Consider the following 14441-nt stretch of genomic DNA (forward strand, 5'->3'; position numbering starts at 1 on the left):
CAATGGAATCAAACTTGAAACTTCATCTGAATGTTTTTTTTTTTTTTAGCAATGGCCATCATAATCCAGCCCTAAACCTAACCCCCTTTTTACTTTTTCACTAAGTAAAACTTTAATTTTTCACTGTGCCCCAGTGCAAACTTTCTGTTCCAGTAAATTCAAACTGCTCACAACCTATCACATATGTCTTCTTCATTCATTCATCCATGTCCCTGCCACAAATGAAGCCTATAAATCCCAGCCATCTTCCAAAGACCAGCTCAAGTTTTACTTTCATCAGAATATCTTTCCCATTTATTATAACCCAAAGAGATATGTTCCTTTGTCTTTGCCAACAAAATGAACACGTGGATCTCGCTGCCTTACACTTCTTTCTAAATGTTAAGAATGTATTTCTGCCCTCCCAATAAGGATTTGCTTGAGGAAAGAACCTGATATCTTAAACTCATTCTCTCTCCTGCACAGCAAGAGTTTACTTAAAGTAGAGAAATACTTGCTGAGATGACTCCCTTCATTCATCTTTCTAACCACTGTGATGTACCAAAATAGGGTAGGCCTCAAGTCAGTCAAGACTGCAAACTATTATTCACCAGATTGTGCCTGATGAGCTCTTTAGCAAATTCAAAGGAAGAAGAAGCGTTGTCCATCAAGCTTTTGAGTTCTGCCTGAAATTAAAAAAGGAAAGCCTTATGAAAATGAGAAGTGTATAGTTCTTATATCACATATAAAATGTTACAATATTTTATAGTTTACAAAGAATTTAACATGCTGTTCCATTTGTTCTGCAGGACTCTAAGAAATAATCAATGTAATTAGTATTATCCTCATTTTACAGATGAGAACATTGAGGCTTATAAACATTAAGTGATTGAACCTTACACTAATCAGCAAGTTTGAAACTGGTGAACCCAAGTTTGTAGACTCCTAGAGTTAGTCTTTTCTTTCAGGTGACAAACTTTTAACAACTAAGGTTGATTCTTCAATCTGACCATTCCACCTATGTCCTGAATTTTCATACTATCTCCTTCCTGCTGAATTGGCCTTAATTTACATGATGCAATTAACATAACTTCTCCCCTCTACGTTATTATTTATTAGACCTATCAGATCTCTTCCGTATTATCCTGCACCCTTAACTTCCCTTAGAAGAAATGGTCAGCCATTTCCACAGTGTCTTCACTAATGTCCTAGACTCACTTACCTCCTTCCTCAGCTTTCTGCTATTCCCATCTTGCCACTCTATAATTTTCATTAAGCCTCCTCACCTCCTTTTTCTACTTCCATCAGTGGGTACCTAAGCTTTTCTGGATAAAATAATTAAATCCTTGATTATTCTCACTAAGCACTACAAACTTTTTCTACCCGATGTCACATAGGAATGCACACCTATTCAGCAATCCATTTACTAATCTCCTCTCTTGTCCACAGCAGTAATTCCAAAGCCTTGGGTCAGCGGTCCCCAACACTTTTGGCACTGGGGACCAGTTTCGTGGAAGACAATTTTTCCACAGAAGGGGGCGGGGGGGGGCAGGGGGATGGTTCAGGCGGTAATGGGAGCGACGGGGAGTGCAGATGAAGCTTCGCTCGCTTGCCTGCCACTCACTTCCTGCTGTGCGGCCCGGTTCCTAGCAGGCAGCGGACCGATACCGGACTGTGGCCCGGGGCTTGGGGACCCCTGCCTGGGGTAATATTAGGCTAGTTCAGCAGTTTTCAAGCTTTTGGATCTCAAGATCTTTTTTAAATCTTAAAAATTATTAAGGATCCCAAAGAGTTTTTGTTTATGTGTGTTATAGCCATTCATATTTATTGTATTAGAAATTAAAACAGAAATTTTAAGTAATCAATTAATCAAAAGTAATAATAAACCCACTACACATTAATATAAATAACATATTTTTCATTAAAAAAACTGTATTTACCAAAACAAAAATTTAGTGAGAAGAGTGCTGTTTTAAATTTTTGCAAATCTCTTTAATGTCTGGCTTAACAGACGACAGCTGGATTGACATATCTGTGTCTGCAATCAATCTATGTTGAAATCATGTTGTCTCTGGAAAACTTCACTGCACACTGGAGTGAATGAAAGTGAAAAAACAAAATCTTTTAGTGTTATGAGGAAAGCTTTGATCTCAGGCAGGGCCAGCCAGGACTAAAGGTGAGGCAAGTGAGCTACCTAGGGCGCAAAATTTAAAGCAGCACTCACTGCACATGAAAAGATGTTCAACTTCATTAGTTATCAGGGAAATACAAATCAAAATTACAATGAGCTTGCACTTCACATCCACTGGGATAGTTAGAATGAAAAAGTCAGGTAACAACAACTGTTGGCAAGGATGTAGAAAAATTGGAACTCTTATACATTGCTAGTGGGAATATAAACTGGTGCAGCCACTCTGGAAAACAGTATGACCCAACAATTCCACTCCTAGGTATATACCCAAGAGAAATGAAAACATGTTCAAAACATGCCAAAAAACATGTATACAAATGTTTACAGCAGCATTATTCATGATAGGCAGAAGGTGGAAACAATCCAAATAACCATCCCCTCACAACTGGAAAAATAAAATGTGGTATATCCATACAATGGAATATTATTTGGTCATAAAAATGAATGAAGTACTAAAACATGCTATAACATGATGAACTTTATAAACATTATGCTAAAGTAAAAGAAGCCAGTCATAAAAGATCACATATTATATGATTCCTTTTACAGGAAATATCCCAAACAGGCAAATCTATAGAGACAGAAAGTAGATTAAGTAGTTGTTTAGGGCTTGGTGAATGGGGGTTGATACCTATGGGGTATGGAGTTTCTTTTTGAGGTAATGGAAATGTTCTAAAATTGACTGTGGTGTGAATTCCCTGGTGGTCCGGTGGATAGGGCTCTGTGATTTCACTGCCGTGGCTGAGGGTTCGATCCCCCATCAGGGAACTAAGATCCCACAAGCCTCATGGCACAGCCAAAAATAGAGGGAAAAAAAAAAAGTGTTTAAAAATAAATAAATAAAATTGTCCACGATGAAGATTGCACATAGTGGTGAATATACTAAAAACCACCGAATTGTATACTTTAAAAGGGTGAACTGTATGGTATGTTACATATATCTCAACAAAGCTGTTAAAACATAAAATTATAAATAGAAGATGTAGGTCATCTTATAATATGTTAGAGTGAAAATGACCTTTCTAAAAGCACGACAACATGATAGAAATCATATAAGAAATAGTCCTCATGAAACATCAATACGTGATTTTACGTTCAAATTTTCTGTGTCCTATATTAGGGTTTTGTCTTTTCAATCTAATTCATCAATCTTTGTCTTTCATTGAGAAGTCAAACCTTTTAAATGTAATTACAGATAAGCTGGATTTGAAAAAGGCAAAACAATAGGCCTTTAGAAGATAATATCAGAGAATATAATTTGGGCTAGGAAATCATTTCTTAAAATACAGAAGCACTAAACATAAAGAAGAAGATAAATTTGACTATGTTTCAGCCTACCAAATCTTTGATAATTGCTCAGTTCACTGAGAGTTTACTATGTATATGAAGGTAAGGACTTTGCATACATCACAGAAACCTACAATAATTCAGCACTATTATTTTGCATATTTTGCAGATAATGCTTAAGGAGGTTAAGCAGTTCACTGAAAGCCACATAGCTAGTAAGCTAGGACTGGAATATGGTCCGTCTGATTTCAAAGCTCCTGCTCTTAATCACTACTGGAGCCCTCCCAGTTTGGGGGGATAAAAGTTCTTTATCCTCTGAAACCAGTGTTCTTCTTCCTTTTACCAGCATCCTATATTCACTGCTTCTATTTCTTCATCATCTACTTGTCATTCCTCTGCCATATCCTTTAGGACAATTCTCAATCCAAGTGATTACTCAGTCACTCTTTATCTCCTTGCCACCTAGCTTCAACACCCAATAATAACGATACCCTAATCAGAGTAGGAAACCCCAGTCAGGAAACCCAATGGCTTTTTCTCAATCTGCATCTTTATTGACCTCTTTTGAACCTCCTCCTTCTTCTAATGTGATTCTCCCTTAATTTGTTAGTCATATTTTAAATTTCTCATTCAACCATTACTTAGCTGGCATCAACTTTGTGTGTGCATTGTGCCAGGTCCTGGGATACAAATGTCAAAGGACAGTCTCAACCCTCGATGAGCTTGTCTAGATTAAAGATAATTAAAGCAGGTTAATGAGGCCTTGCTCGGGTAGGATCCGCCACCATCTGGACCCTCAGGGCCCCAGTGCAGCTCAGGGCCATGGCTCTGTGCTGGCCCATGGCCGCTGGCCTCAACAAGGGCCACAGGGTGACTAATAATGTGAGCAAGCCGAGGCATAGCCACCGCTACGGGCACCTCACCAAGTATACCAAGTGCGTGCGAGACATGATCCAAGAGGTATGCAGCTTTGCCCCTTAAGAACGGCGGGCCACGGAGCTGCTCAAGGTCTCCAAGGACACGCGGGCCCTCAAGTTCATCAAGAAAAGGGTGGGGACACACTGCCATGCCAAAAGGAAGAGACAGGAGCTGAGTAATGTCCTGGCAGCCAGGAGGAAAGCAGCAGCCAAGAAGGACAGAGCTCCCTCCCCTCAGTGCACAATAAAACCTTTTCAGAAAAAAAAAGAAAAAGAAAATTAGGCAACTACCAAATAATAAGTATGATTTTATATATAGATATAAAATCATATATAATAGCTATATTATTACCAATTATTTATTGGTAAGATATAATAACCACATTATTTGATTATATTTAAATAATCATGCTTATTATTTGGTAGCTATATTATTATGTATATATATAAATTAAGAGCAAGAGGAATGTACAACTAAGTCTGCAGTAAATTTTAGTGGTTAAGTCTACGGGCTTTAGAGTCAGGGTTTGAGACCTGAATTTCTCACTTGTTAGTTGTATAACCTTGGGTAAGGTGTTCAAAGTACTTTAAGAATTGAGTGAATCATTACAGATTATTTCATGTTTACTATAGAAGAGCAGAATGCTTTGGTGTCTGGGGAGAGAATGAACTGTACAATATAGAGCCCATTATAAAAATTACTAGAGGAATTACTAGAGGCTTTTAAATGGTTTAATAAAATTATCATAAGTAAACACAAACTATATCCTCTCGCTTCCAAAAAAAAAAGCTTCTTAGGGTACCTTTGACATAGTCATCTACTGCTGGAGAACACTATAAAATCAACATGTAATCTACATGGACACAACTTCAAATGAAAAAGCATGCCTTTAGTGAATGGGAAGTGCAGTTTGGTATCCTGACTTGGATACCGTTAGACCTACAGCATATTGGTTAGCCATGCCACCCATACCAGACTCTGGAAAGAACATGTGCAGACAAAATGTAAACATTTAATAGGTTGGATGTTATACTAAAATTGGCAAAGTCCCCAAGACTGACTCAAGGTAGAAAGGCAAGAATACACTTCTCTTCTTTCACTTATTCTAAACAAAACTCTAATGAGATCAAATTGCAAATCCAGTTTACTATTAAACTGCTGATGCTGGGAACCAGCCAATTCGGCAGACTCCAGGGACTCTAGCTGAAATGAGTATTCCAAGAATGTATTTTATATAATATCGATATATAAAGGGACCGCTCCATTGCATACTAAGCAATTTAACTGATAGGCATTTCTTTTGCCACAACTGACCACCTTTATCGACATAAACCATGAAAAGTGAATCTGGGCATACGTTAAGGACGTGTTCTCCAACTCCCAGCTGCTAAGCAATGTTTCACTCAGCAGTTGAATCTGCTGTTAGTGTGAAGTATGTTAATAGTGTTCCTTGCTATTACACAATAAATTTTGCTTTGATATACTAATTAATTTTCTGGTTTCAGTTTCTTTCCTTCCTCCCCCTACTCTAGGGTGGTATGATGCCACTTACACTATTTTTTCGGCAAGGTGAGATTTTAAAATTTTGACACATGCAGAAATTTTACATTTAAATTTTGGTGGCTTCTGACGTCAACTAAAGTAATGTCCAAGGAAGTAATTTCTAAGCATGGCCCCCTCATAGGGTTAATCTAAAAATATCTGTACATAAAGTATATACAAATACATACACCTGAACCTGTATATAGATATAATATAGAACATGCTATCTATATATCTATTTATAGATCTATTTATATCTATATGTATTGGGTTGGCCGAAAAGCTCGTTTGGAGTTTTCTGTAAGATCTTACAGAAAAACTCAAATGAACTTTTTGGCCAGCCCAATATACATATGTGTGTATGCATATGTGTGTGTGTGTGTGTGTGTATGTGTGTGTAGTTAAATAAAATGAGATCATAATGTATGGCCTCCTGTATACTCTGAGTTTCCTATAAAAAGAGAGCTATAACAACAAGGAAAAAAAATCACGAAAGAAAAAAAAAGAGAGCTATAACAGAATTTATCCACAGGATTGTCAGGGAAACTAAATAATGGATATAAAGTATTCTGCACAGTGCCTATAAGTTAACCAATTTCTAAGTATTTATAAAATGTCTACCACTATTGCCTCTTGGGGTAACCTTAAAGGAGACATTGAAGTATACCAAGCAGAGAAAGGCACTCCAGGAAATGAGAATGCTGTATGCAAAGCTATGGTAGTAGGAGAGTATGGGTGTGTGAAACAAACTCCGTGGCTGGACTGGAGAGAACAAGACTAGAGGCAGGGAAATTATTTAAAGAATTACAATGAGAGATGAGGAATGCCTGAACTAGAGCAGTGGCAAAGGAGAAGAAGGGACAGATAAAAGAGATGTTCAGGACATAGAAGTGATAGGAACTGGTGGATAATAGATTGTGGATGAAGGAGAAGAGAGCGATGGATATCCTAGGTTTCTGATTACATGTTGATGACTTTGAGCCACAAACATATTTTAGAGAAAGAAGCAGAAGTGTTTGGTTTTAACATATTTAAGTTAACGTAAGGCATAGATAAAGATCATCTACAGTATATCAGATACACATAGAGAATTCAGAAGTCAACATTCTTTTTAGAATATCTGGTAAATATAAATATTTATACAGTTGGGTTCTTGTAGAATCACATTGGCAATAACAAAGGGATATTAATCAAGAGTAACAGATAATAGTTTCATGAATAACCCAGGAAGTACAGGGTAATTCAAACTGGAATTAAGTAAATTAAGAACAAATTTCGGGACTTCCCTGGGGGTGCAGTGGTTAAGAATCCGCCTGCCAATGCGGGGAAACGTGTTTGATCCCTGGTCCGGGAAGATCCCACATGCTGCGGAGCAACTAAGCCCGTGAGCCACAACTACTGAGCCCGCATGCCACAACTACTGAAGCCTGCGCACCTAGAGCCCGTGCTCCACAAGAGAAGCCACCGCCATGAGAAGCCCGCGCACCGCAACGAAGAGTAGCCCCCACTCGCCGCAACTAGAGAGAGCCCGCGCGCAGCAACGAAGACCCAATACAGCCAAAATAGAAATTAAAAAAAAAAAAAAAAAAAAGAAAAAATTTCATCACTACCTCAGCAGCTTTGCCATTGTAAAGGCGAAAATGATTACAGGCCTTAAGATTGAGTGCGATGGTACTATCAGGAATTTGCTGAAGATAAACAGCCAGGACTTCTTGAGACACATCATAGTAATCCAGCTTGTAGTAACACAGGGCCACATAAACATTGAGGGCAAGGTACTCCCTATTAGATGAAAGAATTAAGGATTAACAATTTAAGTCTACTTCACAGAAATGTTGTCAAACTACAGACCTTTTTAATGGCTCAAGTGGACAGCAAGGCAAAGAGGACATTTCTTCTTTTAAAGAAAAAAGAAGAATATAATCAGTGTAGCATCTTTCTTTTTGTATTATAATATTTAAGTGTTTTGACATAAGCAGAGTAAAAGATGACAACTAGAGGAGAAAGGGAAAAGTTCAACTACTACCTATTCATGTTTAAAAAAACTAACAATCAGTAATCGAGTATAAACTCAAATAAGCAGAGAAGGCAAGTAGATTTGACGACTGAGAATGGGAATGGGTGGGAGACTGTGACAGTAAAGCAAAAGAAGGGAGAAGGGAAGTGGATGAGATATTTTTGGGATGCGGGAGAGAAGCCAAGTGGTCAGTGATAAAGTTGGAACATTAATCCTTCAGAATGATTTGTTTCTAATTTTGTCAGCAAGTTACCTACAGTGTAACTATAACACTGAAATTGATACACCTAGACCATGCATTTTCAACAGGTGTGATATCACCCCCAAAGGGGCAAAAATTGGTTCTTATGGAGAGGTGGAAAATCATACTCATTTTATATATAAAGCATAGATATACATACAGTACATAAACAGATATACAATATATCTATGGTATTGAAACTTCATGGGAGGGCAATTAAGGGGGGAAAAGTCTAAAAAGCCTCCTTGGAAGGTCAATAATGAAATAAAGGTGGAGAAACCCTGATCTAGACAATAAGGAGTTCTTAATCTCACCAGATTATTAGCTAAATAGATTTGAACACATGGTGATATTAGATCCAAAGGACACTAGGTCCTCAGCCAAACTAGGTACAGAAGAAAGTAACAAAATGAGATTTCAAGGAGGCATAAATGGACACAGACCTGTTATCTAGCAGTATTCGCTTATAAATATCAATAGCTTCTTGGTAGTGAGATCGCATATAGTGGATTGAGGCCAAACTGAGTTGATCTTCTGTGATATCCTGAAGATTCTGATGAAAGTTCATCAATTTCTTCTCATCATTAAACTAAAATTGTAAGAGAGCAAAAGACGTGTAAAGATTAACATTAGAGTACGGTTAGAGAAATCAACACCTACGTAATGGATATTTTAACTTCCCCTTCTCCTTCAGCCATTTGTCTCTGTTCTATTTCCCTTCAGCTCCTGGTGTTCTTTACCTCTCTTTCAGAGAAAGAATAAAAATAGTCTCTGGGGACTTCCCTGGCGGCGCAGTGGTTAAGAATCTGCCTGCCAATGCAGGGGACACGGGTTTGAGCCCTGGTCCAGGAAGATCCCACATGCCGCGGAGCAACTAAGCCTGTGCGCCATGTATGTGGAACCTAGAAAAATGGTACAGATGAGCCGGTTTGCAGGGCAGAAGTTGAGACACAGATGTAGAGAACAGACATACGGACACCAAGGGGGGAAAACTGCGGTGGGGTGGGGATGGTGGTGTGCTGAATTGGGCGATTGGGATTGACATGTATACACTGATGTGTATGAAGTTGATGACTAATAAGAACCTGCAGTATAAAAAAACAAACAAAACAACTAATACTAAACTTTCATTGGGTTATTTGTATGGAAATATGTTAATATAAATGTTTCAGACATTACATGAAATTTCTAAAAATCTTATATGTTCTGGTATAATGTTATAAGTTATAATCCTAGTTATTACTTTAAAATGTATATCTCAGAAATAACTAATTTTCTTGTCAACTGCATTATTATGAACTTTCATCAAATCTTTAACCGTGGTCATTTTTAAGTCTTTTGTCATTTACAGACAGTTCTGGGTGTACTCTGATGCTTTTGCAAATATGTTCCTATAAAAGGCTTTCATCTTCAAGAAATTCATGGAAAAGAATCTGACAAGTACAGGTTTCTGGTAACTGACTGTACTGCTGAACTGAATGAATAAGCATTTTCAGAACTCTAATGAAAAACTGATGAACTCATAAAAGTGCTAACAAAAGATCAAGATAAAAAATAATTAATTACATGGGACTGAGTGAACTGATGAGGATGAGTATAATTTTTGTGACTTTCTGTTTGAATTAAAAAAAAAAAAAAATCCCACAAGGACTCAGAGGCAAAGAATATACAAATCAAATTTCACTGCAAAGTAAAGGAGCTGTTACAGTGGAGGATTACTGGACTGAATGTCAATATTATGACATAGTATGAGTGTGTTTCGTGTTTGGTAATTGCAATCATTGTTGCTTTTGTTGTGGTCATCCATGTACAATGCTTGGTGTCAGTCTATTTATCTCTTGTAAAAATAAAATACAGTGTGTGTGTTTGGAAAAAAAAAAAAAAAGCCTGTGTGCCACAACAACTGAGCCTGCGCTCTACAGTCCACGAGCCACAACTACTGAAGCCCACGTGCCACAACTACTGAGCCCGCACGCCACAACTACTGAAGCCCGTGCACCTAGAGTCTGTGCTCCGCAACAAGAGAAGCCACCGCAATGAGAAGCCCACGCACCACAACGAAGAGTAGCGACTGCTCACTGCAACTAGAGAAAGCCCGCGTGCAGCAACGGAGACCCAACGCAGCCAAATAAACAAATAAATAAACATTTTAAAAAATTTAAAAAAAAATGTCTCTGGAGGCAGAGCCTTAACAATGGAAAGCCTTTAAGTTACAGCTCATATTAATTACTTGACACCCCTCTTCTTACCGTCTTTTTTTTCCTATTTCTTTCTTTATATCTTCTCCCTTTCCGTTTTTTCTCTGTCTCTATCATTTTTACATGCTGTTTATAAGAGAGACATTTAAAATAGGACACAGAAAGATAGAGAGTGAAAGGATGTGAAAAGATACAATAAGCAAACACTAACCAAAAGAGAGCTGGTGGAGCTACACAAATATGACAAAGTAGTCTTTACGTGAAGAGAGATTTTTGGAGATAAAGAGAGACATTTCATAATGATAAATGTTTCAATCCACTAGATGGACATAACAATTCTAAATCTGTACACACTTAATGATAGTCTGCAAAACATGTAAAGCAAAAATCGAAAGAACTAAACAGAGAGACAGATAATTATAGCATGAATTTTTTTTTTCCCCCCCGCACTGCCCGGCTGGCAGGATCTAGCTCCCCCACCAGGGACTGAACCCGTGCCCTTGGCAGCGAAAGAGCAGAGTCCCAACCACTGGACCAATAAGGAATTCCCAAAATTTTTAAATGCACCGAAAATAATTATTTTCAAATACTGCCTTTGGACAATTAGATAAACTTCCTGTAAAATAATTTAGCACTATCAATTAAAAGCTTTAAATTTTTATTGTTCATACTCAGTAACTCAATAAGTCCATTTTAGGATGTTAGAATCATATTTTTAAAATTAAAATTAAAACCAATCTGGAAGTTAAATAACTAGAAGTGTTGAATGAATTGTGGCACATGCATATGATGGATTGTTATTAAAAAAAAGCCTGGTTGGGCTTCCCAGGTGGCGCAGTGGTTGAGAATCTGCCTGCCAATGCAGGGGACACGGGTTCGAGCCCTGGTCTGGGAGGATCCCACATGCCGCGGAGCCACTAGGCCCGTGAGCCACAATTACTGAGCCTGCGCGTCTGGAGCCTGTGCTCCGCAACAAGAGAGGCCGCGATAATGAGAGGCCCGCGCACCGCGATGAAGAGTGGCCCCCACTTGCCGCAACTAGAGAAAGCCCTCGCACAGAAACGAAGACCCAACACAGCCATAAATAATAAATAAATAAATTAAAAAAAAAAAAAACCTCAGAAGTAACTATAATACAATAGGTTTCTAGTTAAAAAAAAAAAAAAAAAAAAAGCCTGGTTTTTAAGACTAGTGACTCAGGGGTACACTTGTACTATAAAGATAAGTTTAAAACAAAAGCAGAATACAAAAATATATATTTAACATGAATCCCATTCTGCAAAACAAACAAAAATACAGATATGCATATAAAAATAATTATCCCAAAAGGAGATATGCCAAAAGGTTGAAATGCAGTTAGCTTTAAATATGGTAGATGTTATATCCTTTTATTGCATATTTATATTTTGCTTAATAGAATGTGTAATTTTATAATATGAAAAATGATTTTAAAAATCATTTTATGACATGATCAAAATTATTGCTATAAGGCAATTCTGAAAGGTATGTATTTATTTTCAGGAGTCAGGACAAGGTGTCTTTGAGTCTGTTTCCTAAGAGACAATAAGATGGTGGAAACAAACTAATCTTAAATGACTACTGCTTAAGAAGAACTAAAACCTAACATTTCTGAATAAACAGAGTAAAAAAACATTAATGGGGGAGAAAGTCCTATAAAATTAACACCTGTATTCTACTTGTTCTAGAAATACCATTAACGAGACTTTCTACTTAATTCTCTTTCACCCTTGTTGGTAACAAGAAGAAAGAAAGAGAAAAATATTTAAAAATCAAAAAGTGTGAAAAAAAAAAAAGTGTGAAGTCAATTATACGTCAATTAAAAAAAAGATATACTTAAAAAATTTTTTTTAATCTTAAAACATTAAAACAAAAAGTGTGAAATAGGAACGTAAATACCTTGTGAGCCAAGTGGAAGAGCAGGCGGTTTTGAAGTCGGCTTTTTGGAGCTGTGAAAAAAATCCAAGATACTTATTAAAGAACTCAATTGTCTATGGCACTTAGTCCCTTGCAGGAGTGACATGAGACAGATAAATCTTCCCAAATCCTTACCTATTGGATCCTGCTACGTCCCTGCTATAATATATTAATGTATTATTTTAGTCTAGTCCTACTGCAGTAGCAGCAACATCGTCAAGAACTAGAAGGAAAATGCTCTAAGGTTCTGCTCTTGCCCACACTTCTTCCTTACTCTATGGTGGTAAAGCATAGCACGGCACTCCTCACAGGTCCAGTAGCAGCCCACCCTGTGTAGTTCACACACTGAACCAAACACTGGAAGCAAATGGTTATGGTCATCTCAGTACATGTAAGAATCCACTCTTCATTCAGCTGGTCTTCCAGTGTTCTTTGTCGATTCCTTCTGAAATCCCCTTTTCATAATTACAGTGCCATATTTTCCTAAATACTAGCCCAGTCTCCATTTCATTGATCTTCTGGCACGATAATCTACCATCTAAAACAGGGAGCCAAGCAAAAAGGTGAACACCTCTTAAGTTCCAGATCCCCTTTGTGCTCTTGGAGAATTTTCCTAATTCTAGACACTCAATCTTATATCTCTTTACAGCAAAAAGTCATACTTCAATGTATAAAAAAGAAAAATATATGTGGAAAGAGAGATAGCTACCTTGATCACCTTACATGTGTCTAACTGTTCTAGGCACAGAGAAAGTCTAGAAACATGAGATAAATAACTCAAAGGCCTTTATAACTAAATTAGGAAAATTAGAATTCCATGACTCTGAACTGGAATTCTACCTAAATATGTATATATCAGTTAATTCTCTAAGATTTCTACCCTGAAATACATTCTTCCCTAACATATTTCCAAACATTCTTTTGCCCACTTTCTCTACTTTTCTTTGAATTTAATTTGATTCATACTCTAACTATTCTTAATCTTTCCTCCCATAGTTCCCTTTTGCCCTACTCTATTTGCAAATTTGAGCCCAGTTCTCCTAAGATGACTGTCCTGGTAAGTAAAGCAAAGGGAAGAAATCTGGATTCTTCAAGTTGGAATTACTTGGCTTCTCATTCAGAAGCAGGAAAAGAAGCTATAAAATGCACATTCCTAACAGCTTGAACAACTATACCCAACTCCTACCAACAGCATGAACTTCCTACCACAGTGGAGCCTAAGAAAGGCACCCTGCCCTTTTTCTTCTCTCATCCTTCTGCTTTTTGGCTTTAGCTTCTGAGGAGGTGGGAGGGTAAGCAGCACACAGATTAACTCTCTTTTTAAACATAAAGTTGCTAAGATCCAACATTCTTTGAAGAGTAAAGCTTTTTTTTTTTTTTTTTAGCTTTCTAATGTCACTTGATTTTTCCTCAATAGAAAAAGGAATTAAATAAGTTTTAAAATCTTCAAAATGACTCTTACTATTAGTGATGAATACCAGATATTAAAAGGGCCCATTTACCTTTAAATCCAGCTGCTTCAGCTTGTTTATACATTCCAAGAAAAAAGTAGGTACAGGCTAGGTTCACCCAGACTTCAGGATTGCAATTTTCCTCTTTTGTTGCATTTTCATATTCCTGAAACATACATTAAGCAGTGATCCCTTTCAGCAGTAATCAATGGGCCATTCCTTTATGTATAATGGAATAGGAGTTCTTACTGTGATTGGGCAACTTCACATTTAGGGACTTCTATATGCTCCTTACCTATTCTATACCTGTAATATTAAATACTGAAGCTAAGGCTCAATCCTACCCATGCAGGGCTGTTGTCCACATAACCTGACACTTGTTTTCTTTTTCCCCTTTTAATATTGATATGGGCTAACAAACTGCAGAAATGAAAAGCAACTATTTTCTTTTTGCTAACTTAAAAAGACATAAAAAAGATGCCTTATTAAAAATCCATAGGTTCAGTTAACTTAAAATCTGATAACCTTAATACCCTACAAATTTCATTTCATTCTATTTGTTCTCTGGCTTTGTTTATTTGGCTTTACACTTTTAAAATTTGGTGTGTTCTTCTGTTTTTTCCCCGTTAAGGACAGTTTCTGAGATTCATTTTATTTTTAAAATAAAAATAAAATTTTATTT

General features: G+C 37.2%; 1 protein-coding gene and 1 pseudogene across 5 annotated transcripts in view; one reads left to right on the forward strand and one right to left on the reverse strand.

The window, feature by feature from the left end:
• The window catches only part of TTC26 (tetratricopeptide repeat domain 26), a 37650-nt gene that overhangs the window by 18478 nt on the left and 4731 nt on the right, over positions 1–14441 (reverse strand). For 4 of the 5 annotated variants that reach the window (XM_036864471.1, XM_036864472.1, XM_036864474.1 and 1 more), the window contains 5 exons: positions 13811–13925; positions 12291–12340; positions 8619–8764; positions 7528–7699; positions 591–665 (listed from right to left, as the gene is read on the reverse strand). In XM_036864471.1, the coding sequence (XP_036720366.1) occupies positions 591–665; positions 7528–7699; positions 8619–8764; positions 12291–12340; positions 13811–13925 (558 nt within the window). The remainder of the gene's footprint in view (positions 1–590; positions 666–7527; positions 7700–8618; positions 8765–12290; positions 12341–13810; positions 13926–14441) is intronic. The other variant, XM_036864477.1, reaches the window with a different exon arrangement.
• On the forward strand, positions 4280–4657 carry LOC118901112 (annotated as a pseudogene).

The sequence above is a fragment of the Balaenoptera musculus genome, chromosome 9, assembly GCF_009873245.2.
Source record: "Balaenoptera musculus isolate JJ_BM4_2016_0621 chromosome 9, mBalMus1.pri.v3, whole genome shotgun sequence".
In the NCBI taxonomy this organism is placed as follows: Eukaryota; Metazoa; Chordata; class Mammalia; order Artiodactyla; family Balaenopteridae; genus Balaenoptera; species Balaenoptera musculus.